Consider the following 27,598-nt stretch of genomic DNA (forward strand, 5'->3'; position numbering starts at 1 on the left):
GTCATTAAGAACGGGTTCCTGGATAGAACAGCACGTTCACACGTACCAACACTGATCCCCCAAGAGAAAATAAGAGTTTTACAGAGAGAAAGAAAAGAAGACAAAACAAACGTCTGTTACCTGCTGATTAGCTTCTGACACCAAATATATCATCCGTTAAACATTTGACACTTTCATTTACAGAAGTTTGGAGCAATATGGAAACTGGAAAAAAATTGAGACAAGCCTGAGACAAAATCCATTAAAATACCTTTTAAAAATACCAATGTATTGGTAGTACGAAGCAGCCTATGCAGTTTTAATACAGTAGATTATCTTAATCTAAAAAAATGACTAAATGATAATGAATTCAAAGATATTTCTGGTCTGACAGGCAGTTTGTTCACTAAATGAATGCTGTGCCTATGTATAATTTATATTCTAAAAAAAATGAGATCTGATAACCTTGGGCCTGCACCTCATTTTCTTTTCTAAACCCAATCCAGAAGCTCCGCACCATCCCTCATTATAAATGTATAGCTTTTTAATTTGGAGCCTTGGGGTGCAGTGTTCCTTGTAAACATTTTTAAAAATAGGTCTAATAATTATAATAATAATAATAATAATAATGATTTTTTTTTCTTTTTTAATGAGAGAATTAGCTAAGTGAATGACAGTTTCTGGTTGTCAACTATCCAAACAACAATAATGTGTAACACGAGTGTCAACTATTAACCCTTTCTTTCCTGATATGCATAAATTACCTTTTGAGGCAGGTTCATTGGGTCCTGGTTTTATGGCTTTGAAACTCTTTTTTTAAAATGGAAACATGTCGTCTGTACCACAAAAGCAGCAACAAAAGGCCAATGAACTTTCCAACCAAACCAAGTATGTTTTTGTAATTATTACTTTTGAATTCCTCGCAGGTTTTCATTGGAATCAATAAGCCTTTACGAATGAGTGACTACAGAGGGCTTATAAATTACTGTTGTACTGTCTGCAATCTGCACTGAACAAAAGCAACAAGTCAAAGAAAGAGTACATTTGATCTATGTTTTAATTTCTATAACAGCATTCATTCAAACTAACATGACATCTAAAAGGTACCAGTTAAAAACAGCAAAATCTCTTCAAAATAACAAGTTTATTTCCTGTAGGACTGATAAAACATGAATAATATCTTGCTTTGAATTGTTGATGTGGCTGTGTTCATGTTCTATACGTTCCACTTTACATATGAGAGAATACGTGTCATGAACCGTTAAATATACCTCCGTCCTCTTCAGAATGATGAGAATCACAATCCCGGGTTTTTGCATAGAAAAACATTGACAGAATTGTTGTTGCATGATCAGAGCTTGACACATCTTCGACATGATGTGTAAAGTGCAGAAACAGACAGAGTAAGGCAGAGAGTCGGGTCTAAAACAGAACACATCTATTGCTCTTGTGAGATGGGGTGGCGAGAGTTAAGCGGTGTAGAGATGAAAGGAGAAGAGGTAGAGAGAGATTGATGAAGGAGAGAGTACAGTGAATGATGGTAAACATGAAAAGAAGGGTACACTTCAGGTAAGGGATGAGGAAAGAGAGACTTCTTTAAAAAAGGAGGGAAATAACTACTTTCCAATCATCAGTAGGGATGAGATAATATGAAATGTCTTTATCCTAAAATCTAAATCCTTGTAATGCTCAAACAGAGCTCTGTTTACCTTTGCTGCATCTCCACTGCTAATATATCTGCATTTAAAACACTTAAACCAAAGGCCTCCCTGAGTCTCCAAAGATCAAATCTGATCATTAGTTTAGAAATAACTGCAAAAGTTAGACTCTTTGCAAAACAACTTCCTCATTCAGAAGCTCACATTGATTGTCACTATCTCTGTCTTCAGTCCAGCATTACTTGGCCTGTTAAATTCATTGACCGCCACATCTTATGCTTCTTCTCTGGATGACCCTGACAAACATCCGCTAGCTACTGAGTCACTGCAGGGTAAACTCTCTTTATCCTTTTCCTCGGTTTCTTTTTTATCGCCTTCATTCAGGCTGTTGTCGGCGTCCGCGACCTTGCTGTTTTCATTCAGAGCCTCACTAACTGCAGATTCCTCCTCCGTGTACAGAAGTTCTTTCTCATCCTTACCTCTTGCCTTATGCTCTTTGACCTGCCGCTCTGTGTCTGAGCCCCCGGACTCTCCCGCTTCCTCCGACAAAGAGTACATCTCTCTGGAAATCTCTCCTGCGCCCAGCGCGGGTTCTTTGCCGCCCCAGTGGCGTTTTTGGAACAAGCCAAAGTCAGTGTTATCTTTGGGGAAATTTCTCTCTTGGCTTGACTTCCCACCAGAGCTGTCATCAGAGACCATGAGTCCGTTGAGGAGGCCGTCTGGGTTTTCGGGTGGCCTGGGCAAAGCTGTAGAACTGTTCTGCTTGAGGATAGATGCGATGATCTTGAATCGGTTGAGTTTGCTTTTCGCCTGGCTGCTCTGAGGGGAGGGGGAAACCTTGAGCGAGGAGTTGGGGTAAGCAAGACTGGACTCCCCTGAGCTGCCGCTAGCCTTTGCCCCCTGTAGAGCAGGCTTCCCCGTCTTCATCATGCCCATCACCTCGTAACGGAAACTGGAGATATCTTGTTTCAGCTCCTGGGAGAGTGAGGCAAAATGTGAGCTCCTCTGCTAAATGAAGTAATGCTTTTCATTTGACTATAAGCCCCAGTTGTTCTTATCGATTCAATTTAAACACAGTCAATACTAAGTGGATATAGTCATAAAATAATGGTAGCACTTTCATTTTCTCACAAAGCACACAAGAACATTTTAATGTGGGGCATTGTTAATTTTTACACATTTTCATGTCTAGAAAAACAAATAACTGCTGACAAATAATTGCCACCATGCCATAGCAAATTTAAAACTTTCTTCGTGTATGGAAATGTCATTTGATTTTGCTGACTAAAAACTAAATAGTGTTACTCAATCATTGTTAAAGCTGCAGTAACTGATTTGGTTGGCCACTTGAGGGTAGCGGAGCTATAAATACAACACAGACTCACTCTTTAAGTTGATGTGGAAAACGTGTTAGCAGACAGTGGCCTATATTTACATATCCAGCAGAAACAGTGCAACATTTAGAATTTGAATTCAACTGTGTCCACCTGATTAATCTTAGGCCAATATCCACCCTCTCCTATTGGCTCAAATCCTGAGGGAAATATCTGGCTCTTTAATTGTTATGGGCCAGGAAACCAAAACAGAAAAGGAATGCTGAAGATGCTGAAAGATGCTATAAAGCCCTGCTCCAACTGCAGAATTAGAGATAATTCTCTACGGATTTGTCACTACGAGCGACCAATATTTAATTTATCAATATTTAATAAAGCCACATATTCTTTGCTCTGCAGGAACTGTGCTTACCTTGAAGTTCTCCTCAGTCAGGCCTTCCTCTGTCTTGGCATCTCTGATCATTGCGGCAACATAACGTTTCACCAAGTTCCTCAGTACCTCCTACATCAGTGGGGGAAAAAGCCTATGAACACAATGACTTGCTCTAATACTGACTTAAAAGTCACTTCAATACAATACACCCACAGTCAATCAGTCAGAAAAAAAGATGAAAAATATATAAGCACAAAAGAAAAAACATTTACGGCTCCATCTCATATAAGAAAGCTACCATAAGCACCCGCGGATATGAACAAATAGAAAATCCTCTACAGAGAATGGTGATGAGCATCCCACTGTGTGTAATTGTTAGGCCTATTGTATGAGACACCGTAAAAGCATTTTATTGACAGATGGAAATTGAAAGTGTAGAAAGACAGTCGAAGAGCAGAATGTGTGATCTGTTGCTCATACACACACTCACACACACACACTCTCTCACTATGGCAGAGGACAGTAATCGTTCTCAGCATGCTTTGAGAGAGACTATGTTTACCTGATACTGATGGTTCATCCTCAGGTTCTCTGCTGCTCGCCTCTGCAGAGACATCATATTGCCAGGGAGGATGAGTTAGTAAAAGAGTGGGCGATGAGAGAAAAGGGTGTATTTAGTTTATCTTCACAGTATCACACAGTTGTATTAAACTTTGCTGTCTGCAGGTTTCACTGCATATGGGCCCGGACTGTTGCAGCACAAAAAAGACTTTGTGCCAAATTTAGATTTCTGTCAACTGGAAATAATGGATTCTACTAATAATGAATATTTTTACTATTGACCAAGCCCTGCTTTTTTTTCTATCTCTGTAAAATTCTGTAAAAATGCGTGAGACCTGACTTACTCCAAGACTTCCAATGGTTTCTGGGCGCTTGGATCCTGTCCTCTTGCACACTTGCCTCTTGATCCAGCATATGAGGTACAAGAATGATTTGGGGCTGGGTATGATGTTGAACGGTGGCGGAAGAGTGGCCCCTTCTTCAAAGTAACTCATCCACAGCTTTGTCCTGGCAAACTTCCACTCAATGTCTGCATGATCCTGAAAGCAAGATAAGGGCACATGAAAAGCACAGCTAACACAATCTATGATCTATGAACAACACGATCCTTTCCACACACTCATGCAGCCTTTTCCAGTGTGTTGATCTTTGCTCACAGCAATGTGCTGGTAGGAGTTGTTCATCATGGCTATGAGCATGTTGAGGAGCACCACCAGTGAGATGATGTTGTAGGTGCCGAACATGGTGGCGCCGACAAACTCAGTGAATTGATGGTCTGCATCCACGTTGGTCACATACAGACTGATCAGACCAAAGATTGACCAGAAGAGAGACTGAAGTGTCTCAAATAACCTGCATGGGAAATAAATGTGTTACTCAAATTCAGCTAAACATCAGTTTCTCTTGGCTTGAAAGGTTTTCACACATTTTTCAATTTCCTGTAAATTTTCCATGGAAAGTTGAACTCTTTTCCAGAATTTTTACCTATTTTTTTTTTGGAAAAGAGTTGGCAACTTTTCATCAGAATTCATGGGCATAAGATAAGATAAGATAAGATGAGATGAGATATTCCTTTATTAGTCCCAAAAAGGGGAAACTTCCTTATTACAGCAAATTGGATAGCAAACATAAAAAAAGCATCAATAAGAAACAATAAACCGAGACAAATATAGAAAAATATGAACAATATAAAAACAGGGGAATATAAAATATAAGGATAACAGGAACTATATGTACAATATATATATATATATATACATTTCCAGTTTATTCCTGTTAATTCCCATGGAAAATTTCCGACTTCAAATATTCCCAGAATTTTGCAACCATACAGACAACTCTCTTTCTTCGCCACTAAGAAAGTTTAGATTTCTGTGTACTCACGTGGAGAAAGCGTTATTCTGCTCCACACAGCGGATGCCTTTGCATTTCCCCCTCTCATCTGAAGCCTTGGTCTCATAGTAAAAGTACAGCTGGTTCAGCCCATTAGCAAAGGCAAGTAGGACCTGGAGAAAGAGAAAAGAGTGTGCAAAGTGGATGCAATTACTTAAACCAATCCACATGTTTCTGTATGCATGTTTATATTCCTGCCTGTGTGCAAACGTGTTTACCAGACAGTAGATGAAGAGGAACTTCAGGATGTCCAGCAGCATTCTCCCCAGAGAGATCTGCAGAGGCCCCAGGTGAGAGTTGGCGGTGAACAGCGAGATGAGGCGCAGAGAACTGAAAATGTTAGCTATGGCAAACACTGCCTCAGCTACTAGTGTTGGGTGCCACATCTCCCACTGGTTCCTGGGCTTACTACCACTGTACTGAATAGGAAAAAACATATAAAGTGAGAACACAAAAACATTACACAACACCTGTCTATTGTCCTGCTATTCATAGATAATTGGTTACCTTAGTGTAGGCTACAATCTTCAGGGAGATGGTTGCCAGGTATAGAGAGTTCATGACAAAGTCCATTAGGTTCCACCAGTCATGGACGTAGTCTTGGAAACCACCATCCCACATTTGTTTGATCTCTGCCCAGATGAACCCTAGAAATAGAGAGATTGTCTGATCATCTGCTCAGTAAATATCCATGTACTGTACCATGGAAACTGAAGCATGCTAACATTAGAGTTGAGGCTGAGGGGAATGTCATTAATTTGCAGGTATTAGATGAACAGTCTAGGGATAACCAATGTTATGACGATTCATTCTGCAAGGCAATTTCATGGCCATCCATTTAATAGTCTTAGAGACATTTCACTCAAAACCACAGATGTCAAACCTCACTGGAAAAATCCAGAGATCACCAAAGTCATTAGGATACATCAGACCTCACCCCTTTTTACTCACCCAGCACCCAGGGCAGGATCATCCACTCCACAGTGGTCGGTGCGGGGCCTTGCCTGTCCTGCCTGTCCTGCTCTGTGGTGACAATGTGCTGGGATGCGAGGAGAAGCAGGAATAGAAAGGTCAGGTAGGACGAGGTGTGGCAGATGAACTTGATAAAGGGCTTGCGGATGAAGTTGCCGTGGCGACTCTTAGGAGCGAGGAGGTAGCAGAGAGCAAACACAGGGTAGAGGAGGCCAATGAAGACACAGGTGATGAACTTCCCTGCCCAGTGGCGTCGCCTCCAGCCGGGGAACTCATCGTACCACCGGGATGCCAAAAGCTGCTGGCAGTTTGGCTGAGCTACAAACTTAAAGAAATAAGGGGAGAGTTAGATTTTTCTGTTTATTCTGCAGAGATAAAAAAATAAACTCCTCATACACTTAACTAAGGTGGATTCCATCATGAATTCCTTCTGGGAGATAGCATCCTCAGCCTGAGGCTATTTAGTGGTTTTACACAGATCTTAATACCCTAGAGCCAGAATAAGCAACTGCAGCGAGTTCCAGTTCAGATCATACATATGTTGGAGTAGGATGTGTTGGTGGTGTCAAAAATTGAAGAGCAATCATCGACACAAATGGATATTTTACAAGGAAATCAGGTAACGGCTTGACAGAAAAAAAAAAAAAAGCAAAAAGGAACCTCATACAGGCTGTGGGGTCGGTAAAAGAAAGCTACGTGTTGCCAAGAAACTAGAGGAACATGTTTTTAGATGACTGCATTGCATTCCTTAAAGTACCAGAAGATAACTTTCGTGTTTAACATATCATTATGAAGTTAATGTTGATTGCACAATGTAATGGCTACAGACTAATGGCATTGATATAATGGCCAACATTAGATTGGTTTTCTATAAGCCTCGCTTTCGCTGTCTGCCACCAGGTACAAACTCCTGGCAAAATGACGACTCTCACGGAGAGGAACACGGAGGCTTCGTAGTCTGGTACCATCAATACCATTTGGGGGATGGAAAACTATCTGTTGACAATTTAATGATTTTCTTGAGATAACACAGTACTCGTTCCTGAGGTGTCTGAATGTGGTTGGTGATTTTATGGTTTTTTTTTACCCACGGCAAGATTCATTGAAAATGTTTGGAATATGAATCAACGTGGGAAATATTTTATCTGTTTGTGTGATGTTTTGCGTTGCTGTGGGATCAATTTCTTTAATGGATGGAGGAAAAAGGTTGCTGTCATCTTGGTAACTGAGTACAGATTTCGAATGATCAGCAAGGCCAAAATGTTGATGCATCAACTGCAGCTGTGCTGTGGGGCTGCTTCTGCTAAATGGACCAAGGCATCAGCAGCATCAGCAGCATCTGGCGATAATCTAGAGGTATCTGGGATACATTTCCCCCCCAAAGAAAACAAACAAACAAACAAACTCATTGAATACGTGAGTCCAGCAGCATGGGCACATGCAAACACACTTACACAGGCACACAAACGATGCTGTGAAATATCAGGTTGAGCCTCTATATCAGAGTCAAAGTGTCGACCGGCACTGTTGGGTGCCAATTCAACTCTGCAGTCTCGTTACCATGGAAACCAGAGATCCCTATCTGTGTCGGGGTCTGGAGTGGAATGGCTCATATTTCCATACTTCAACAGCCACATAATGCATAAAGGGAATATAGGATGGATTGAATGTCATGGATGAGTGAGAATGAGAGGAATATTCTTTCTTCTTATGAGAGAGAGAGAGAGAGAGAAAGAGAGAGAGAGAGAGAGAGAGAGAGAGAGAGAGAGAGAGAGAGAGAGAGAAAAAGAAAGAGAGCATTTAGGTAATAGAGCTGATCAATGATACAGCTTCAACTCTATATCACCAACATAATAACATATTCTGACAATGAGAGAAAAAAATGGGGAAGGACAGGGGAATGTCTCCCCTGCTGATTTTCTTTTTTCATATGACTCCTTTGAGCGTGAACCTTATTATAGATAAAGCTGCTAACCTCATTAAGCTGAAAACAAAGTCTGAAGCCGACCCCTGGGCTCATGCTAGATCTTGTAATGAAGTACTTTAGCCCAGTAAAGAAAAATAATAATAAAACAAATGCTTTCAATTCTGCAGCAGAAATAGAGAGAGAGAGAATTTTTCCATCTATATAAATCTAGCTTTGATAGTTTTATCACAACTGTTTTGTCACAGGTCCTTTTTACCTTTCATCTTTAACCGCTTGTCAGAACATTATTCCTAATTAATGATAGTAAACAAGAGGTACTTGAACTGCCTGATGTCTTGCTTTAATCAGCCTGATAGATTAAACACTGACTGGTGCTAATGAGGTCAGAAATTAAGATAATCAGCGTTATAATAGGAAATGTGAATGCTGATATTTGTCTGTAATAATAATATCAGCCTAATCTCCAAAACCTAATGAGATTATCTTCTATTAAAGGGGCTGTACATGATATTCAGAACATTAATATAGCAGCAAACAACTATTTGCTTAAAGATATAGCGGAGTAATGTTGTCCTCAGCAGAGAATTAAGTAACTATCCCTCTGTGTGTGTTGTAATTTGAGTTTCTCTGTTTGTGTGTATTGATAGCTGGTCTGGCCACGCATGCATGTGAGTGCATGTGAGTCAGTATCAGACGCCGAGGGGCATCCAAAAATGTTGGTATTTGATTGATTGATTCGATTTTATTGGAAAGGGACCATGGGCAATTAAAAACATAAATTAAACCATTTGATACATTGCACCAGAGTTAGCCTTAGGATAATTTGCATCTGCAGTCCCTAGGTCCAAAAAAAATTATAATAAACATAAACATCATAAACAGACATTAACATCAAACAAGTGAAGAAGTGTACTATAACCTACAGCAACATATCGAACATGAACAGGAAGGAATCTGGGACCTGGCATCGCCTTGACTGTAACTTCCTTTGCTTATGCACAGATACTTTCCTTTACAAACCTGTCTTCCTCTATTCTATTTTACTGGAGAAAAAACATTTCCAACACCTCTGTTATTTCACCATCCCTTCGTCACAATCACTTCCAGAGCTCAGCAGTAGTAAAGTGTCATATTTGCCTTAGGGGTCTTGTTCACACAAGTCAAACAGACTCCCTCTTGGTCTCAAGTCCAGTTTGGAAAGGTTCTCCCCTGCCTTTCTCCACTGTCAACTGTCCAAAAGTGTATGAGTGGACAAGAAAGGAAGCTCTCTAACTCTGTGAAGACAGGTTCCCCTGCGGCTTTTCAGAATCTTCTACTCTGCTTGGACAGGTGCACAACCTACAGCTGTTTTGGCTGCTTTCTTTTTTCCAAGGAGAAGTAGAAGAACAAAATCTTGCTCTATCTGTCATTTTTTTCATCATTGAAAAGCTATTAATTTATACATGTGCATATAGTTTTTGTTGTGTGTCAATATACAAAGATCATCCAGACAAACCATCTTTGCTTGCATGTACACTCACATGGAAATCATTTCCGTTTTGAGCGTCAGAATTTACAATGTATAAATTCATGATGTTTTTTTTATTTGTGGTGTTATTCTTGCGTTTTTACAAAAGTTTTCCTGTACAGTTTGGTCATCATCCATCCACTCATCAGTTATCACAAGTAACCTCTCCATGATGTACATGAACTTTCACTTCACTTTAATTGAATTTTACTATGGAAAATTAAGTTTGCAGCCACAGTCAGCCAAGCAGTCCACAATCCACAAACACAGCGATTATTTAAACAAACATACATAATACAAATCAGACAAATCAAATCAAGATCTCGTTAAAAAGAACTTCCCATGAAGTGCAGAAACAACAGATGGTAGCTTATAATGAATGAGTCTCCAGTACAGTGAGTCATTTCATTGAGTTCAGTAAACCAATGGCTACTGGAACGGAGGGTGCCCTAAATCTTTCTGTCCTTCCCGCAATCACCAGCTTGATTTTAATATCTCAAACTCCCCCTGCAGAGGATGACTTTGGCCTTCCTCGGAACCTGTTGATGGTTCTCAATCAAGCCACACACTGATGTCACATTGATGGCCTCGTTCTTATGAAAACAGGGTGTCATAGACATGACAAAATAGCACAAACATGAATGAGTACTGCAGGAACACACGAGTACATAAAACAACATCCTCTAAACAACACTGCTTATTTAGTTTACAAGAAAAAAAATAAAGAAATCTGGAAAATATTTCACCAACTCTAAAAACAAATGCAATTATGTGAGTATTTCTGCACCGGGAACAAGTGGAGTGATCTCTTTTTTTAATTTTGTTTTAAGAAAACTATAATTTGAAGGCTAAACTTTGCTCAACTCCGGAGACTGAACTGTGAAGATGGTGAAGAAACTATGTGCTGCAGGGAGTGCTAATGGTCCTTCTCGGCATACCACTTATACCTCATTACATCGCCATTTAACGGAGGCATTGAAAACATCTTGAAATTCTGAATTGCAATTTTTATGAGGTATCACAAGGGGGCAACGTCAAACTACAGCATGTAAACTTGATAGGTTTCCCTTTGCTCCTCTGAGAATTTCAACCATAAAAGGGTCTGTTCTACTCACACTGTGAATCTTCAATGTAGTATACTTTTGCCAGTACATAAGTACAAATGAGAGTAATCCGCTGAAACCTTCAGGGAGGTAGAGGAGATAATCTGCTCTTTATTGAGTCTGTTACTGATCATATCTATCTGATTTGGCCTCCCGCTGCATCAAAGCGCAGACTGTTCTGTTAGCTCAGCTCCTTAGGCCGGAGGCCTGTGGAGAGTTCTCTTCAGACCATTATAAATTGTGTTTCTAAACCCTTGGAGCACAGCAGCAGCAAAGCTTAAAAACACACACAGACGAGAGGATAAATGCAAAACGTAAGCGAGCGTGCACACACTCGATACACAAACTGTAAGAGGGTTAAGAGGAGAAATGTTTCAGTTGAGGGTCAAAGGCATGCTCATCGTGACTCACTGCAACACTCATCAAGAGACAGTAATAAAAAAAAAAAAATCACACATTCACAGAGTGTCATGCCAATTATAAAAGCTTGAGTCTTTGTCTGCAAAATTGCTGAAAGAGATGTGTGGTAATCACACCACGGACAAAACGCCCTGCACATAATAACTGCACTCTGCAAAATCAGTCTTTCAAGCCTTTCCAGTCCAACTTAGCATCCACTTAACCCTCAGTGCATCGCAGGGGCGAAAACCTTGTCTGGCTCAAAGGTCATCTGTCACATCACTATAATTAAATTTACTTTAAATAGCTCTCTTTGTGTGTATGTTCCGACAACACTGTTTCCAAAAGAGTTGGGACGCGGTTTAAAGTGTTAATAGAAACAAAATCTTTGATGCTGTGTAATACTTCACACGTCCTCTGTTTCCTCTCAATGAATTGTTTACTAAACACTGTCTGAAAAATCACACAAAATGTTACACCTTATGGCACAGCGCTGCCAAGATAACGTTTAATACTATCAATGGAATATTTCCCTGTGTGGTTGAACTGATATAAAATCCAGTTCCACAAAGACCTCCTTTACATCTGCTACATAGTACAGAGGTAACGTCAGTACCTTTATAATTACATTACTGCATAGTCTGCTAAAAGTCTATAAATCAGTTCATCTATGTCCAACCAAAATAAGAGAAATAAAATCTCCCATTGCAGTAAGATTATTTAATACTTCGCATATTTCAAGGATTTATTTTTTGAAATGAGAATTTGAACTTTGAAACAAGATATAATAAGACAGAATACTTTCACTTGTTTTAAGGGGTGAAAGATTTTACAGCGATAAATGATCCATTTTGACATTAAATACACTATAGCACTAAAGCACTATAAAATGCCGCACACGCACGTATGCACGCACGCACGCACGCACGCATGCACGCAAGCACACACACATTTATAATTAGCATTTCCAGCAGCATAACTCTACCTTCAAATGATTGCTAACCACTCTTGACAGCTGGGATATTTATCATCTTAAAAAAGGGCAGCTGGGTGGAATGTTACCCACATCATGAGACACTGTCCTCCATCAAAGTCCTGGTACAATCGTAGAGTGTTATAGATAGGATGCGGGAAAAGGGCATATTGGGACATCTTGTGAATAATTAAGAGCTCCCTGGGGAGAGGGGATGTGTGGTGGAACAGTTGTGGCAGCAGGAGGGGATGATTGTTTACAGTGTGTGCAATGAGAGATGACCTGCCAACAGCAGAGGGGTTGATGAGAGGGGACAGTCCATCATCATGTCCACCTGTTCACCTGCATTTTTCCCAATTGTCCTTTTGCGCCTCAACATGTCATGCTCATCGGCAGAGCCGAGTCTTGATGCGTGACAACTGGATTGAAGCAGGAGGAAGGGGCGGAGGCATTAATCGAGATGCCTCCAAAAGTGCATCTGCTCGCTCAGACAAGCAGAGCTCCCAGCAAAAGACAGCTGAATGAATTATAAGTCGCTCCTGGGAGTAAAGTGTCTGCTTCCTTATCGTTTTTTCTTCACCTCTATATTCAGCGGAACACTTCAGCATTTCAATATCTATTTACCCTTTTCTTGTTGCCTGAGGAAGCCATCAACCATCGCTTAACTTCATGCATCAGTTATATCGTTTTCCCATAACCTTTTTGTACACAGCACTAAGCTTTTGACAGGTAAATATGCGGTAAAAGTAAATAATACAATTATTAAATTAAATAGATGAATGATCTAAAATATATCTTGTATTACTCCTCATCTTTAACAATTACGACATATTTGGGGCATTAATAGTTTACCATCTAAATGTGATGGGGAAATGCAATGCATTTTAGAGACACTCAATTAGTCATACTGCAGGTTTATATAACAACAGCACATGTTTAATGTACTGAATAAGAATTCAAATGTACCTTTTAATTAGAACTCTTCCATAGCAATTAGTCATGGCTCAACCCACTGAGAAAATGTTTATCACACAGTAGAAATAAAAGCATGAAGTCAGTGGACTGGAGGGAATATTACTGTGGAGTTATCAGGTTTGAATCATTTCCCTCATAATTATTTATGTGGGAAATGTGTTTGCAATTTAGGTCCTACAGAGTACAGAGATTCATCCCCACTTAATAAATGCCTGTTTTCCAGCGCATTAAAAACAAATGCACTGTACATGTTCAGCGTTAAACATTACAGACTACTACAGAGCATGTGTAGATGCGCTGTATGCAAACATTCCAGCAACAGGTTGTCTTTTCAGTGAAATAATGACCGACATGACTTGAATGAATAAACACCATTTTATGTTGCTATCTATGTGTTAAGCATCCTACAGCTACAGCTTCACTTACAATCTTAACACTGAATCAAGTATTACCTTGCAGCTTTAATGCTTTGCCTATATGTCATCTGTGTGAGCTGCCAAAGCAAAAACGGATAAAACTCTATCCGAACCAGCGTCTGCCACCATCAAAAAAGGTACCTGATTCTAATCTGACATCATTACACCAGCTTGTATTGGCTGGCAGTGACACCCTCTGAGAAGATATTTTCTTGGTGCAGTAAAAAAAAATACCTTACCATGAATGTTGCCTTGGGCATGTGGAACAATACTGGACAGAAGGAAAAAAAATTACTGAAGGAGACCCAAGGAAAAGCCTGAATACCAAGATGATTTTTCTTATATATTGCACATTATAACAGGCTAAAACTGTGATATTGCAGTAATATCTGACTTTCACAGCTCACAGCAGAGGGCAGGCGCACTTGACTGAGAGGTAGTGTATATGTGTGTGTGTGTGTGTGTGTGTGTGTGTGTGGGTGTGTTTGTGTTTGAGATCATTTTGTTGGTAACCATAAAGAAGATAACCCCTGCTTCCTTCCCATTACAGCAGCTTTCAAACTGCCCTTTGTGTTTTGTCCTTCGAATAGTATTGTGTTACTATGTTTTAATTCTCTATCGCTCTTTCTTTCTATCTATCCACGTTAACCGGTCAAGGCTGATCGCCGTCCACCACAACTCTGTTTGTTCCCATGTTCCTGCCTGTTAAAAGGAAGGTTTCCGTTGCCACAATATTGCAGCAATATAACTTGATGTGTGGTATAGACCTACTCTATATGGAAAGTGTCTTGAGATTGATAACTTTTGTCATGATTTGACACTATAAATAAAATTGAATATTTTAAATTTAATAAATAATAGGGCAGGGTGAGTATTACACTATAAATGAAGTCCATTTACCAAACCATGGCACTCACTCAAACTGCGTTTATTATCACAGCTTTTACCATCTGATCCAGTAAGAAATCTTTGAATCAGACTTTCGTCACATGTCCACTAATATTATGTATCATGCATACCTCTTTTTGGTGGTACTTGATAGCTAGCTTGAGTCTTGCCAGGTCATTATTGCCCTCCTCCTCCAATAAGTTGATGTCGTCCCTGTAGTTGAGGATCATCTCCAGCTCTCTTGAGCTTCTCGTCTGGTCCAAGAGGTCCTTGGCAAACTGCTTACACTGCTGCGAAAGCTCTTCGTACTCTGATTTGAACTCATTCTCAACCTTAGAAAGGGTGTATACAGAATACAGATACAGCTTAACATCAAGACCCCTCCAATAACCTGGCAACTGACACGTACAGTGAGTCAGATATCACCATGAGACATAGTAGAATATGTACATGTGTACATTAAGACAATTATTGTTTGTATCACAAGTTTTCTGCATTAAACATTACAAACTATTATAGATGAACTATTCCAGCAACTTTCCAGTGACCTAATGACTGATGTGACTTTAATGAATAAAGACCATTTTCTGTTACTATCTATGTGTTGAGCATCCTAAATCCCCATTTAGAGTTATAATCTCATCACTGAATCAAGTATTACCTTGCAGCTTTAATGCCTTGGTAATGAAATTCAAGCTTTGCTTATCTGTCATCTGCGTGAGCTTCCAAAGCAAAAACAGATAAATCTATCCAAAGCAGCGTCTGCAAGTTTTCTGAATATTTATGTTTAAATATGCAAATAAGGCAGTATCTTATTAAATATGTGTTCATTTGCATACATTTGCATTACACAAATCTGAACATTAGATAAAGCCGGGTTCAACATTGTTATTTAATTTTGTTGACATTTCAGAGTCAAATGTTTTTACTGAGGGGATTTTAGATATTTAAATTAGAAAATACTGTCAACAGCTAAATCAAGAGCAATTTTAGAACAATGCTACATAAATCAGACTATGAAATATATATATGACAAACCCCTCTGTAAAATCCTTCAGAATATAGATAAGGATAGAACTGGAAAATTTTGTGCAAATGGGATTTTTTTTTTGTGTGTGTTGTACATATAATAAATATAAAACTAGCAACTGGCATTGGAAATTTACCGACACAAATAGACAAAGTGACAAAGTGTAGAGAAATAAACACCCAAATGTGTATTGTAGATGTTTTCTTTACACTAGTGTGAAAGAAGACAAGAAGCAAAAGAGCCCACAACCTCAAAATTGACCAGTGCATGAAAACAATGATGTTTTTGACCGTGGTATCTAATCGCAAAGAAAAAGTCCTTGTGTTTCTAAATTAGACTTTACCTCTGGGAAGCTTGACTAAAACAATTAATTAACCTTTCGTTTAATAATATTGAATCTGGAAATACCATGAACGTGCAGACAAGGATCCCGTTTTTGTAATTATTTCTGTGACCCTTTTCATAATTTATATCAATGCTGGGCGAGTAAATTGACAGGCCACTGAATGTCATATAATGGTATCATGAAAGGGCACAGATAATTAATGAAACTTACAGCTAATGAAATCCTACCAAAAGATGTAACTCACCTTGCTGAGCTCTTGCAGCTCCCAGCTGAGCCTGAACGCAGTGAGGAAGGGGTCCTCGCTGGAGAGCGCAATTAGCGAGGGACTCGACAGAGCTTTGTAGATGTTGAGGCGGGAGCGCGAGTGCCGCAGGCTGTCCACATCTGAACTAGACACGCACTCCACACAGTTACAGCGCACCTGCAACATCAAACAAAGCATGGACCATTTTAATGAGGCTTCCCGGTGTTTGGTAATAGATTATGTTTCGATCCTGCAATGCAAGCTGTATCCATTATGTCACGCCTGAGTATGTTATTTAGACACTAAATGCACAATCAGGGAGATTTTGACCTGATTAATTATGAGCATATTAAAAACCCAGTTGTGTATCTTCTGTATCATCTGAATGATGACTCATAAAACATGTTCATAACACCACTGGCTTTAGTTTGCACTTTAAACTGCACTTTAAACTGTCTGCACACAAGACTTTTGTTTGTTCCCAGGATAGTTGTTGACATTTTGGAGATAGTGTATTTGGTTTGCCGCTGCTATAATACCGACAGAATATATGTAGTTTACCCACCTCGTGAGGCTGCGGCATAGACACGCCTTTCTGCACCAGAAGCTTGATAATTTCATAGTTGTTGGTGTGTGCAGCGAGGATGATGGGAGTGATGTCAGGGGTAAAGTCAGAGAACTGCTTGTCCAATAAGATAGGAGGAACCTTTCAGGGGAGAGCAGAGAATAAAAGCTTTAATCACACATATTGAATGAAGCCCTTGAAGCAGCACATTTGGCCTTGGCCTTACGTGATCTATTATCATTTGATAGAGCTCAGACCTTTTTCCTTCCGTCAGGTTTAACTGACATGATCCGTGCTCAGTGGAAGTATTTGGTTTGGTTAAATACTCAGCTTAAAAGATTTTTTGTTCACTTCAGAGTACAGGTCAAATGTCTTTACATTGAAGTTAAATGAAACAAGCAGGATCAAGCTTCAATGAAAAACAGCATGACGTAGCCTTGCATTGCCAGAGCACCGTGTCAGTGTGGACTATGTCCGTTTTTTTCCCCCATTTCAGCAGAAAGTACCTAAGTTCAATATTTCTTATTCTATGTACCGGTATTTCTTATTTCTATTGTTTATTGGTCATCGTCATAATTTCTTTATATATTCTATTCAAGAAAGGAGTTAAAGTATCGATTGTATCCTTCTCCCCGGGGATCAATAAAGTTCTTCTGCTCCGTCTGACTGCACAAGTTAACATTCTGGTTTTCAAATTCTGGTTCATTGGGGAGAAAAAAAGCACTTGGTTGTTTGTATTTCTTTAAACCAATCCAATCACCTTGGGTGGTGCGAAGCCCTGGATGCAGAGACAGTGTCCTTGCAAAAAGATAGTCGAGATAGTGGAAGTAGAGATGGATACCTGCCATCCGAGAACCTGCCAGGCTTTATACCTGCACTGTACATCCAGTAAGCCAGGCTAAGTGATGCCCTTTGTCAAAGTCACAGACAAAATGCTATCCATATCAAGACCCCTATAAAGGCTATAAGCCACGGTGCGGTAAAAAGCATCAGTATTTCACACATTTCCCAGGGAATCATTATGCTCAGAAAGAAACTCATTCCACCTATCCCTCTTATCGCCCACTCCAGCTAAACCCTTCTGCTATTCCCATGTCATTCAGTGGGTACACACGGCGGTGTGCTGCAGAGGACTAAGCTAGCCATTTTCACTTATTTTAATTGAAGACCTATTATCTGATTCTGTGGTGACGGAGGAAGGGAGGAGAAAGAGGATAGTCAGAGAATTCTTAGAGTATAACCATAAAGGACATATTTAGCAACTAGAGGGCACATGGGAATAAGGGGCTCTAGTTTGAGTGAGAGATCTTTACCTTGGAAGAGCAGGCTATCTCTATAAAGTCACTACACAACCAGGGGAGTGTAACAGCTGTGTAGCTGTTTAACAGTTATACAAATTGTAAAAACTAAATGTGTTTGTGTCAAACGGTGAATTAGCTTTAGCTAAAGCTAGCTGAGTGCCATCACTGCAATTTGGCGTTTATCTCTGCTTTGTAGTCTCTGCATGTTATTTATTGTTTCAGATATGATGCATTTGCATGGCTTAATCATTTTAATATCCTAAAACCTATGGAAAATGTTAAATGTTTGTAGAGCAGTATAACCTACTTTTACACTTCACTAGTTAACATACAACTTACATTGAAATTACTGTAACTCAACTCAACTCCACTTTATTTATAGAGCACTTTAAAAAACAACCAGTGCTGCATCAAAGTGCTGTACATCAGTAATCATAAACATAAAACAAAACAATAAAAACACTAAAAGGAGCAAAGTCTCATGCAGAGTCAAAAGCCAAGGAACAAAAGTAATTAGGCTAATACTCAGGGAATGAGTTGACCTAAACCCCTGATAGCTAAATTGACAGTCTTTTACGGTTATATTATTTTACGGGACAGACAGAAAGTTGATATACTGACAAACTGACAATAGACTGGTATTGATCTCTCAGGCAAGTTTTCTCATCTGATAGTCTACACACAATTTGTACTGCAAGCATCAGGAGACTTTCCAGTGGCAGATTTCTAGAAATATGTGACAGTAACACAGTGACAGGCTGACAAGTCAGGTGACAAGGGACACATGGGAAATATACAGTTTGTGAGTTCCACATTAAAGGGATTCACTGACCTGTTTCCAACTCAACTTTCCTGTGAAAATGAAAGTGGTTCCTTTTTTAAATGTATTTATAGCGAAATAATCCACCCAAAAGATTTATAATCACTACAAACGGATATAATATATCCTTATCTGAAATAATACGCTCAAGACATTGCCATTGGCCATAGAGACCAGCTGGTGTAATGCCACTCCAGAGGAAGACAGACTTTTTTGTGTGAGCAAATAAATGTATTTCTTTGTTTTACAGTCCTGATTACAAGGGCATTAGGGATGTACATTTCAGCAAAATGACTTCCATTTATGTTGATATATTTTGGCTGGGTGAAAAAAAACACGAGTTGTGCTTCAGGAAGAGAACTTTTTTGTTGCAGTTTTTACTTACCAAGCTTGGAAGAGAAGGCAGGATAATGTTTTTAGGATCTAGCTCTAAAATAACCTGTAATTTTGTAAGGAAATGTAATCAAATGTTTGAACCCTGCAAATGTACCTTTGGTGTCCTGTAAACCCACGAGGGTTGGGCACTTTGTGTGGATGTAGACAGATTTCGTCAACGCAATAGTGTTGCAATGACGTTGGATACATCACAAATCACACACACACTTTAAGATACAGTCACAAAAATGTACAGGTTTGTAGTTGAGATCAAAATGAGGGCCAAGATCAAAGATGGGTGTGGTCTGAGCAAGGGCGCCGAAAGTAGGGAAGGTAGAAAGTACGGAGGGGGCAATTGCCTCTTCACTTTGATCCCTGGCCTGATTTGACGTTGTGGCTGGTGTGATCCCATTGCAAGATAGTCTGTAGTTTTTCATAAATCAAAGGATAGAAGACAAAATATCATTTTGAAACATTAATAGCGTCTGTAAAACCCTGTTATCCAGGGGATTTGTTCATTTTCTCAAAAAGGTTTCGTCATCCATATTGCACCCAAAAGATATCTTACATGTGGACTTGTTAATAACTAATGACTTGTGTAGTTTACTCTCGGAGATGTCACAGGGCAGCAGCAACTCCAAAGAGTGGCAAAAAGCCATGTCTTAGAAGCATCATATTTCACAGTGGAGGGTGATCTAATAAGCTATACACTCTTGTTTTCCACGTGGGAGGAGGAGGGACATCAAATAGTCTACATCAAACAGCTTTGGCCTGTGCCCAAGCACAGAGCAGGAGGAGTGCAGGCTTCTAGATGTGACGTTATGATAATAGCAGAGAAAAGAAACACAATAATAGCAGACTTGCCCTGAGTAATGCATGTTTTTAGTAATATTAGAATGAGGTATCCACTGTCAGCACACTGATTAAATTTAGCATTTCCAAAGGAAGCACAGCGTGACTTTTGTTTGTCACTGTGCTCCCTTTTGGGCCTCCTCACTGGATTTCACCTGTCATCCTACAACATCACAAACATGTTGTTTCGAGAGAGCTGGTAAGAAAATGGGACACTGAGCTGTTCTGTCTTTGAATGATGCTGCAAAAAATAAAGCTCATGTCTTTGTGGTCAAGCAGGCATGATTGCATGATATGCTTACTGTGTTATATGTAGGAAGAAGAGGGATTTCCTTATGTAACTATCTTCACATGCACTCCATATGTAGGTTGCGAAGTAACCCGAAAAAACAATATGAAAAATGAGGACTATAAAAAGAGTATTACAATCTGAAAAAAAAAGACAGAAGCAACCGAAGGCCCTTCCCGACAGATGGGTATCTGAGGATAATGCATGAAGCTGTTTAAAACGCTGATATCCAATGCCCTCCTCAGTGGAAGACAAATAAGCCACGGCACTTGCGAGGTTATTACAAACACATCATTCAGACAGCCGGCAAAATAGCAAGACAAATAAGCATGATTCCAGCAAAGCACGAAATGAATACTCTTATTAATAAATCTCAGAGAAGACACTGGCAACAGATAGGATGCACTTCTTCCCCAGACAGCCGTTTACTATAATCAATGAGCTTATCTTGGGGTCATTTGCGTGTAGCGCTAGAGTGATCTATTTTCACAACATACTTGTGTAAATGGAAGAAGCATTATCTCACACAGACATTAAGGTAAAAGGGAAATGTGGAGGCTGATAGATGTCACAGCTGAAGGGTTTGGACTGGATATTTTTGGCCTCAGTATCTCACTCGTTTCATTTCCCTCCCCTTCTTTTTACAAACAAGCCTGAGCTATCTCTTTTACTGGTGCTCTTTTGTTCCCTCCCGCTTCCCATTTCCTTTTATTTTTTCCCTTTTTAACTATTTCACTTCAAAGATGAATGCACAGCTTTTAACAGGGCACAACAGGAACAGCAATATCACACCCCCACCAGCCTTCGGTTGATCGGTGAAGCCAAAAAACATCTGTTCCTTTGTGGTTTACAGTGCATTACAGCTGATAGGGAGACGATAGGAAGAGAGCAAGTGAATGTGTGCTTGTATGTGTGTGTGTGTGTGTGTGTGTGTGTGTGTGTGTGTGTGTGTGTGTGTTTCAGTCTATAAATGTGTGGCAGGAACAAGTAAAAGAAAGTCCTCTTCAATCAATGCAAAGTGAAATCAATCAAAGACTATATTTTGTTTTTTTTTACAGCAATTAAATCTCGAAACAGGCACTTCCCAAAGACTAGAAAGGGTTTGCTAATGAAAAAACGCATTCTCAAGCGAGCGTAACTTCAAGAAAGAATACTATACTGTAAATTTGTAAGAAATAAACATCATATTTTCTCTCAGTGAACCTGCTCGCACTAACTTTCTCTCTGTAAGACCTGTTCCTTTTCCAAAAGACAGAATAAATCTTATGAAAAACATGGTTGTGTCAGATTTGTTGTTGCCAGTAATACTGGGTCAATTATTTTAGATTGTATAAAAACCCCAGGCAACTGCATGCAACGTATAAGCTACAAAATGAGTGCTAATATTTTACATTTCAAATTCCTTCTGTGATTTGGCACCAGTCCGGGCCTCATTGGTCAGTTTTTAGAGGGTGAAACACAGCAAGTCTGGGGTTTTGTGTCATTCTTTAAGATACATACGACTATATATATTAATATACATATATTAATATACATGCAGTGTGAGTTGCACATTACTGCATTTGACTAAAGTCATATTCTGTTTGATAAAATACCTTTTACACACGAAACTGGCACAGTTCATAGAAATAGGATCAAACACACTGTATTTTATCAACCTCAAAATATCACCTACTTCATGAATAAAGGACTTTTATCCCCTCAGTCCCCTCCTCACCTGCATGCCACCGCTAGGCTTTTTGTGATTTAGCAGCAGCTCCACGGCTCCCACCACTTCCTTGCGAATCGCATGCAGCAGGGCATCACCGACGTAGACATTGAAGCTTAACAAGAGTTCAATGATTTCCAGGTTCTCATTCTCAATGGCAATCAGTAGGGCTGTGCGGCCAAGAGGGTCGATGCAGTTGATGTTGATCTTGAAGTAGATCTCTGCCTCCTGGCAAAATAAGGTTGTGATTGAAAATTTCAAGAGTTACTCAGGGATTAGGTTTAACAATACTGTTGATTAGAAGGGGAAATAGTCATTGCCATGGAAAACACATTGCTTTTTTTAAATGGAGATGTTCAGAGCTGACAGAGCAAACTCAAAGTCTACAGAGTTCTGCTCTGAGAAAGCTGAAAAAAATGATATATTGCCTAGAGTGATGTTGTTTGAAGACTACAAGTTTGAAAATTTAAAGAATATCTGGACGTGTAGAGTCATAAAGGAGTGAGCTTACCACTCGTCAGTAGCCCACTCTTCATCTCTGTTGAAGCTTACAGCTCGAAGCTACAGTATGTTAGCTGCTACTATAATACACCTGGATCCCTGAGTGAACTGTCAGTGGTCAGGTTGCCTTGTGGGTAATGTAGGCACCAGGTTTTGACAAGGAAAAAGAATGAGTGGGATAAAAATGTATCTGTTTCTGCTGCATCGATTTGTATCATTTTTTATTTTTTTTACAGCTGCTAATAGTGAGCCCAGCAATGTTAAGAAGTGCAATGCTAAAATTGGAGTTGGAGTGCTCTTTTAAATAAAATATTTGGTGCTCACATCTGGCATTAGTTGTTTGCAGCAGCAATATTGACATGCAAATTTGAGCAGCATAATAGGGCTTTTAGATTGAGATTTGCTCGCTGGAAAATAACCAGTGAGTGGTTTTTCTCAGCTGTTTTTATCCCTTTTAGTTTGCCTTATTGCATTATGTGGTTAACTGCATTGCTATGTGACAAGCCCTCTGTTTGTTTTTGTGTCTGTATTGCATCATTTTGAGCAGCCCAGGTACTGTGGGATTACCAAACAGCTGCTCTCTAGCAATATTCTGTGTCTACTAGAGTTCTGACACCTGTCAAGATAAATAAAGGCCACAGATGCTATTGGAAATGAGTAGAGGATAATCATGGCTCCACATGTTGCTCATAAATCTTCTAATCCTTTCTAAATTAATCCAATTAATTTCCATCCTCTAATCCCTATGATGTAGATTTTCTGTGGCTATATTCACTCATCAATTAACAAATGGTCAATTCTTCCATGCATTTATACAAAAACTAACACACACCTCCAGAGCATGTTTGACACTGGCGTAGTCCCCCTTTTCTACAGCTCCGAGGTAGGCTTTCTCCAAAGGCGACAGCTCCGACTCGGCCCGCACAATTCTCAGTGGGATGCGGTCCCGATACGAGGAGCTGTCAGTCCGTCGGTAGTACAGCTGTGACATCTCCCTGGGCTTCAGCTTACCAGCACTCTGCAAACACTGCCACAGCTGCTGCCAGGCTGGAGGAGTTCACACTAAAAGGGGACAACAGCAAAGGTGTTATAGAAAGAAGACCCTTGTTTGTATTGACCTTCACAAGAAATGAAACATAAGAATGAGAGGAAAAGAAGACAGGAGCAGAGATCAGAGCATCAGAGACAGCAGGCAATCCCATAACATAATCTATTTTAGCAGCACCTACTGTTTTTACCAACAGTTTCAAAGGATGTCTGCCACTGGAGCGAACTCTGGAGTAAAAAATATTTAACACATTTTCATACATTATGAATTTATTTAAGTCTACTAAAACATATGTTTACTGCAGATAAGCCCCCCAAATACAAACAAGAAGTTATAGACACAAGGTATGTCACTGGCCACAAAAGCTATCTTTCAGTGACCTTGGAGCTTTTAGTGCTTTGCTTTTTAAGTGCCTCACCTTCCCCAAAATTGCATTTCCTGTATTTAAAAAATATACATATATTTTACCCTTATTTAACCAGCTAAAAAAACAATTAAGATAGAATATCTTTTCTTAGCAGTGACATCGCCAAGAAGGCAGCAAAGTTTCACATCAGGTACACCTCTATTTCATACATAAAACAAAATAGAAAACAATACATTGCAGATGGTACAGAGTAAAAACATGTAACGCCTCAACAGAAAAGGTTAAAGAGATGTTTTCCTGATGCAGGTCTGTGTCATGGCAATGTGGGAATTATGTTCAGATGAATGGTGTTTGGTCTCTGTGACGAAGGTCCCCGCCTAACAGAGCATCGGAGACCTGCCAAAATTGCCAAAGGACATGAAAAGTGTCATCACACACTGCTGGATTTCGGCAGATCTCTGATGCTCCGGTCCACGGGGACTTCCGACACTGAGACAGACCAAACACTGGTCATCTGAACACAATTCCAACATTGCCATGACACAAACCTGCATTAAGATGGGTAAAGTATCCCTTTAAATGTACACAGATAGCGTATAAAGTATTACCTACTGACAAAAAAGCATCAAGACATGACAAAATTATTATGTATTGAAGCATGTCTTTAGAGTCCTGTAGCTTGAGTTTGAAATATATTTCAAAGCCGAATGATAGAGTGGGTCAAGTAAGGCCAAAGTTTGGGGACAAGCAAATATGTATCATAGTCTATTTATAGCAATGAAATAAAAAAAATAAAAAAATGTTACTACATTGTTTACTCTGTTTTCTTATCAAATGTTGCAGCTGTCGATTGTAAGATGTTTAATTCTTGAGTTACTAATGGCTTTAGTTAAAGACATTAGTGATACTAATTGATCGACATCAGCTGTGGTTGCCTGGTGACAGCAAATTGATGCTCGGAGCACTTTTGACAGTACAGCTTCTCACAGTAACAAGCTTTCATAATGGCAGTATGCAGTGAGTGTCTCCTAACAAGGCAACGGTCAAGATCTCTGGAATCTGGCAGCGGTGAGATCTACAAATACACTGTCATAATAAAATACTGAACATGAATAGAAGTGACGGGTGAGTTGTGTTTTTAATTACATTAATACGTAGCATTTATACACTGTGTTCATCCTTTAAATTAAGTAACCTTTTATTTGAGTCTAGATCTCCTTGGGCTATGACCATAATAATGACCTTATTCTAAAACCAGTTTCAGTAGAGAATAGACTATAAGAGGCAGACAAAAAAGTGAATATAAACATATTCTTTCTAATGTTCCTTAGAGGATTTAAAGCCACAGGGGACTGAGATGAGGGTGAAGAAGAACATTTGACTAAAAATACTTAACAAGATAAAGTGGAAAAGGTAACATGTCACTAATCATACAAAAGAAAGGAGTTCAAGAAGCTAATGCACCTCTCTCCCAATCTCCAATTTCCCATTCTCACAGGACAACTCATTACTGGCTCTTCAATAAATAATGAGTGGGTTAACAGACTCACAGCAGCCCAATTAATTTATAAGAACAAGAAGAAACACATATTTCTTGTATAAATATGTGTAAAAGTATATGTTGTGACTAAAGTATTGTACTGAATTCTAAAATAACCAAGTTAAAGGAATAATTCAACATTATGGAAGCCTCCACCGGTTGCATGGCAACCTCACGGTGATGACATGAATTCAGGAACTTACTCCCAGGCAACAAAAACCACCTGTAAAGACCAGAGGAGCCCTTTGCCAGCAGGCAAGGCAGGCAACAGGTTGAAACACCAGGCCAGTAGGAGGAGCCCAGAGGGCTGACGAACTTTAAACTACAGCAGTGACAATGCGTAAAGTTTCGGTGACAGTAGGATACGCGGAGACCCTAATGTGGCCCTACCTTACTCCCCCCACTCCCATTACCAGTTGCTTTTTTTTTACTTCTGTTGCCAGTGAATTACATGATTCGGTTTAAACAAACCTATAATGGTGATGAATGCTGGTTCAAGGGGCCAATGTAAATTTTTACCTACCTACCTACCAGACTCTAGAATCGCCTCTGGTAAAGACATGCCGTAGGTATTAATACTCAGCAAGAAAGCCAAAAATTCCAAACGATACTATGTTCAAGCATAGATTGAATAAAATATGGATCTAGTGTCCGTGATGTCACCCATAGGTTTCGTAAGAACCAGGGGGCCCAATAGCCATAACCATTTTGGCATAACCTGATGCTGCCTAATTAGTTTGGCTAATTTGTGGGCGAAGAAGTGAAGTGTGGGTGAAGACAAAATGCATTAAGTCAAGTGTTTGTTGATTAACTGAAGCAACTGCAGCTAGCAGTGACCACTTAACTCCTAATTATGCATGACTTTGTCATATAAAACTGTACCCCTGTAAAGTTGTTATGAATAGGAAAATAACTAGAGAGACCAAAACCCTTTTTTGTACCAGGCTGTAAACATGTTTATTTTGGCTGTAAAGTTGGGCATTTTAACATGGGGTTCTAAGGGGAGAGAGTTGGTTTTGGAGTAAGCCTCAAGTGGCCATTCGAGGAACTGCAGTTCCTGGCACTTCCACATCATTTTCTGAAGTAGGTGGCAAGCAACGATTTGATTGTTCAGGGTTTGAACTAGCAACCCAACTTTTTCTCAAAAGGCATCTTTCATTGGCCTTGGAGCTTCTCTTTTTTTTTACTTGGAGCTTTGCTTTTTAAGTGCCTCAAATTACCCAGAAATGCATGTCCTGTATTTAAAAAAAAAAGTATTTTACCTTTATTTAACCAGCTAAAAAACAATTAAGATAGAATCTCTTTTCTTCGTGGTGACATAGCCAAGAAGGCACCAAAGTTTCACATCAGATCAACTTTTTCTCTCAGTCTGATGTGGGGCACAGGAGCAGGATTTAAGAGGACTGAAATGCAACACCAACAACAATCAATTCACTCCGCATTCAGGTGTTCCTAAGCAACATTTTGTTCCCCATTATGTCACCAGTCATCTCCTCTACACTTAAGATGCCTCTTTACTGCTGTAGAAATGCACCACAGTGCCCTCTAAGTTGTCTCCATGAAGGGAAATAACGTTCTCATAAAAAGAAAGATTTGCTCCGCTGAGAACTTTTTCCTACTGAAGAGCCCTTCTGGTAGCATCTTTTTACACCTCATTTGGGATCCTGGGTATTAGTTTGATATTGCTACTGCCCTTTGTGGAACGATTTCACTTTGAATCAAAAATATCTCTGAACTGGCCACGCAGGGACCCTGCAGTCACCAACACCAAATAACTTTAATCTTGACAGGCCATGATAAAAAAAAACATGCCCTATGCAGAGAACATGCATGCACTAGAGCAGGGAAGACTCAGTTAAAGTAGATCTTGGGGGCAACACAGGAGTTAATTATTAATATGTCTTCAACAACATAATTCCACTCAGCAGCAATAGTGTTGAAATAGTGTTCAAAATTAACAAAACTATGATGTCAATATGAATATTAAAATCGACTACATTCAAAATGACGGTTGTATTTCTCCAAATAAAAGTAAAAGTATGTTTCCACTATTAGGGGAGTCTCAATAGTCTTTCTCACTGTCGTGTGTGATTTTAACTGAGATTTATTAATGTTTAGAGAGAAGTATGTTTTAGTTCTTTTTTTGACTACACAT

The 27,598-nt window shown here is 39.5% G+C and overlaps 1 protein-coding gene across 1 annotated transcript; it reads right to left on the minus strand.

The window, feature by feature from the left end:
- Positions 1–1,910: 1,910 nt before the first annotated feature.
- On the minus strand, positions 1,911–23,479 carry LOC310956900 (short transient receptor potential channel 4-like; the record flags this gene model as incomplete). Its single annotated transcript, XM_083927275.1, has 14 exons — positions 1,911–2,612; positions 3,384–3,473; positions 3,907–3,948; positions 4,250–4,444; positions 4,562–4,757; positions 5,289–5,410; positions 5,516–5,716; positions 5,805–5,944; positions 6,249–6,594; positions 14,589–14,789; positions 16,078–16,254; positions 16,643–16,783; positions 21,997–22,215; positions 23,321–23,479. 14 exons carry the CDS (start codon positions 23,477–23,479, stop codon positions 1,911–1,913), a joined length of 2,931 nt encoding a protein of 976 aa, XP_083783401.1.
- Between the last annotated feature and the right edge of the window lie 4,119 nt (positions 23,480–27,598).

The sequence above is a fragment of the Echiichthys vipera genome (assembly GCF_963691815.1).
Source record: "Echiichthys vipera genome assembly, chromosome: 14".
NCBI lineage: Eukaryota > Metazoa > Chordata > Actinopteri > Perciformes > Trachinidae > Echiichthys > Echiichthys vipera.